Below are 4,117 nucleotides of genomic sequence, written 5' to 3' on the forward strand. Positions count from 1 at the left end.
AGAGAGAGAGAGAGAGAGAGAGAGAGAGAGAGAGAAAGAGAATGAAAAAGAAAAAGAGAGAGATAGAGAGAGAGTGTGAGAGAGAGAGAGTGAAAGAGACAGACAAACAGACAGACAGACAGAGACAGAGACAGCATTAGTGACGAGTATAGATAGATAGTGTCATGACGTACATAGATCTGGTTTTGTTCCCTCCTCACTGTTATATTATATAAAAAGTATTATGATATCATTCCCTGCAGTACAAAATAAAGTCCAGTGAGCGCACTAAACTGTCATCTTTCACAGAGTATGAACAATAAACGACTCCCCCACCCTTTCTTTTTCCGCCTCCCCCCTCCTCTTCGGTTTTTTCCACACTCTCCTCCAACTGCCCCCCCCCCAACCTTTTTACAATCTAAACCGCTTTTATTCCTTCATTCACACTCGCCCTTAACGTATTCCTCCTTCTAATTGGGTCTAGATCTAGATAATCAACAAACAATCACCTACGACTTCAAACAAAGGTGAAGTAGCGTAGTGAAATCAGGCGCTCGTGCTAGTCAAAATAACGGAATCGAAAAAGGTTTCTGTCTTCTGGTCACAATTTAAAAAAAAAAGATTTCTTTTCTTGCTCAATACTTTTTAAGCAAATTTAAAAACAAATTTCTTTGTTGGTTTTACTGAAAAAAGTTGATCAAATGCATAAAAATGTAAATGTCCAGTTTGTAAGGACACTCAAGATTTGGAAGTAACCAAATTTTGGGGCCATTATCTCACTAATTTTAGCTCTGATACCAAGCGACTCCCACCTCGTTCAATCTCAAATATCTCGACTTCTATTCAAGATAGATGAATATTTTTTGTGGGCCAGATGCAAGGCAAACGAATAAGCATTAAAGTAATATTAATAGGTCGCTCCATAAGGCCTAAAGTTGAATAGCACGTGATTCCACCGTCTCGAGATACAAAGATTGGAACAGGACAAGTCACCTCCGCTCCCATAGCCCATGCTCCGATGACCTCCCTGCAGACTTCCAGACCGTGTGGCTTTCCTTCCCCCAGGCCGGGCCCGCTGAAGTACGGAATACTGCTTCCTGTGTGTGTGTGTGTGTGTGTGTGTGTGTGTGTGTGTGTGTGGGTGTGTGTGTAAGTCGGAGGGAGGAAAAGAGGGAGAGGTGGTGAGGGACGAGTAATCTTTTAGTCTCAGCAGGAGAGCGGTACATGGTTATTATTATAAACAGGATCAGACTTCAATGTGACAACGCTCAACAAGTTAATAGAAGATACAGAATACAGCACAACACCTTCCAACAACTCCAAGCTGAGAAGAATACAAGAACCCGGCAAGCAGGAGATCCTCGACAAAATAACTTCCCCAGATATCAAGCTCACGTCTTCTGTGTACAACCGCGAAGAGTCTTACCATAACACGAACGACCCCAACAAAAGCAATTATTTCCTTTAACTGTAGTTGTTTTACGCCCCATCGGCACAATAAAGGGAATTTAGGAGGAGGGCTCAGACCCTGCCTGTCAGGGCCATCCCAGGCTGAGAGGGATACAAAGTCCGAGCAGCGAGACCAAGATACTCTGTAATAAAAATTCTCCTCACACAGCAATTGAAATCGGATCCCCAGCACGCGACAGTGAGGCACAGAACCAGTACATCACTGACGCTGGTCAGCAGACGTTTACAGGGCCGTGGCAGCCTTCCACCCAAATGATCAAAAAGGTGTCGATGAGGGCAGGGAACATGAACAATCAAGTTAGTTTGATCACCTAGGTAATCGGAAATATTACGATTAATTACATTAAAAACTAAAACAGATCTCTTTTTGCGTAAATGAGATTTCATATTTTGCTACAATTCTTCAAAATAGCACCAACACTGACTGCGGCAGATGCAGAAACTGAGCTGCAAGCAGCAGCAACAAGGCAAAAGCTGTAAGTATAGTGACAACAATAACAACAACAATAACAACAACAACAACAACAACAACAACAGCAACAACAACACCAGTAGTAGCAGCACCAACAGAAGAAGCAACGACGCAAGGACAACAGTAAGATCTGCAGACCAGCACACACGCGCACACACACTCACATTGAACTGACCTAGGTCCAAGTTGAAAATGTTATACTTCTGCATAGTTTGAAACAAAAACAGTAACATCAACAACAGCAACAACAGTAATAAGAATAGCAGCAGCAACAACAACAGCGACGGCGAAATTATCATCTAAAGAAGCAGCAGTTATACTCGTATTAGCAGCATGAATATCTCACCAAAAATAATAACAATAGCTCGTCCGTCACTGCTTGATGATGACCTATACAACTGCATAGGAGAATATTAATTTTCCAGGGAAATAGACGAATTTGAATAATTTAAAGTGTAAGATGACTTGTGGCATCTGCTGAGGCCGATGAGACCAATTCTGGCAGAGAAAAGTTTGCCGCTTTGTGAACATTGAAAAGCTCCACTTCCACTTGTGGATGTGCGCAGGTTGCGAGCTCCTCTTTTTGTTTCAGCATTTCTTATCCGTGAAGCCTCATACGATTTCCTGTCCACTGTGACTGCTGCTCTCCAGCTGGGTCTGCCAGGAGCTAGGCTCTCCCATGTCGAAGTATCTATATTTAAGTCTTTAAGAGACATTTTAGGGTGTTTTTGCAGCGCTTTTTTGGTCAGCGATAACACCAATAACAAACAGACAAGCAAACAACCACAGAAAACTGACCTTTGTCCAGTGGGCAGTGGAACACCTCCATGTGATGGACGAGATCATGGCTCCCTTCCCCGATGACGCCTTCATACTTGGATAAAGGAGAGACATGATTTAAACACATTATGTATTTTTAAAAATGTGTTTTACGGCGCTCGTAACTGCTTAAGGTCACATGAGCGCGCGGAGCACATTGAATTAAACATTTAAATCAGTTGATAGGAATACGTTTTGAATTTTGCCCAGGTGGCGCGGAAGCCTACTCTTATCGATACACAAATATAATATGTGAGGCATCGTGGTGGAATCAGGCTCTCGTCAAAATAATCAAATTGAAGAAACTTGCCTTTTTCCACAGGTTTGAGAATGTTTATCAAATTTTTGTTTTTTAGCTCAATACCTTTCATGCCCATTAAAGAACTCATTTCTGTGTGAATTTTTCTGAAAAACGTTGATTCAAGGCACACAAAAAAAAGTAAATTTTCAGTTACCACGGACTTTTAAGCTAAGGAAAAAAATAATCTTTGGCGATCATTTTTTCACTAATTTTACCGCTGAAAACAGGTGCCCCCCACCTACTTCATTCGCAAATATCTCGACTTGTATTCAAGGCAAATAGATATTTTTTTCGTCCAAATAAAGACAAATGAACAAGCTTTAAGATGATACCAATAACTCTAGACACCCAGAAATTGACGAGAGCCTGATTCCACCACGATGCCTCACATATGTTTTATTTTAGTAAGAGTTTAACGGCACTTGCAACACAATTAGGTCTTATTTGTGCAGAAGATTAGAGGTTTTGTCAGAGAGAAGCAAACACAAAAAGAAGGGAGACGATAGATGTTTGATAGGACAGAAGGAGCAAGCCACACCAGAACACCCTCCAAGTACCCACCGGCATACATATTGCATTATTTTACATAATATCACATCCTATCATAAACTATTCTATTCTATTTTCTTGCATTATATTATACTAAATCATATTATAATATGTTATGTTATATTATAATATATTGAAAAATTTGGCATACCAGTAGTTGAATTTTACTTATATTATTGGTTTGATGTTTAGTTGACATTAACGCAAAGATGGCCGAGTTATTGCCCTTTGCATGGGTATCTCTTCGTTTTTCCTTGTTTTAGTTTTCTTTTTCTTTCTTTTTAACACCGAATATATCATGTCAACACATTCTTATCTATGTTAACGTATAACCTTTCTGTCTGTGTGTCGCACTGAGAGTGTGCTCGTTCTGATGCATATGTGGGATGGAGTTTGATTGTGTGTGTGTGTGAGTGTGTGTGTGTGTGTGTGTGTGTGTGTGTGTGTGTGTGCGTGAGTGAGTGTGTGTGCGTGTGTGTGCTTGAGTGTGTGTGCGTGGGTGTGTGCGTGTGTGTGCGTGTGTGTGT

At 40.9% G+C, this 4,117-nt stretch overlaps 1 protein-coding gene across 1 annotated transcript in view; it reads right to left on the reverse strand.

Moving 5' to 3' along the window:
• The window catches only part of LOC101848356 (dopamine beta-hydroxylase-like), a 30,035-nt gene that overhangs the window by 4,870 nt on the left and 21,048 nt on the right, over window positions 1-4,117 (reverse strand). Inside the window, exons 7-8 of the mRNA XM_035969954.1 lie at window positions 2,720-2,795; window positions 936-1,076 (exon numbers count right to left, since the gene is read on the reverse strand). Of these exons, the coding sequence (XP_035825847.1) occupies window positions 936-1,076; window positions 2,720-2,795 (217 nt within the window). The remainder of the gene's footprint in view (window positions 1-935; window positions 1,077-2,719; window positions 2,796-4,117) is intronic.

The sequence above is a fragment of the Aplysia californica genome, unplaced genomic scaffold, assembly GCF_000002075.1.
Source record: "Aplysia californica isolate F4 #8 unplaced genomic scaffold, AplCal3.0 scaffold00201, whole genome shotgun sequence".
NCBI classification, from domain to species: domain Eukaryota; kingdom Metazoa; phylum Mollusca; class Gastropoda; order Aplysiida; family Aplysiidae; genus Aplysia; species Aplysia californica.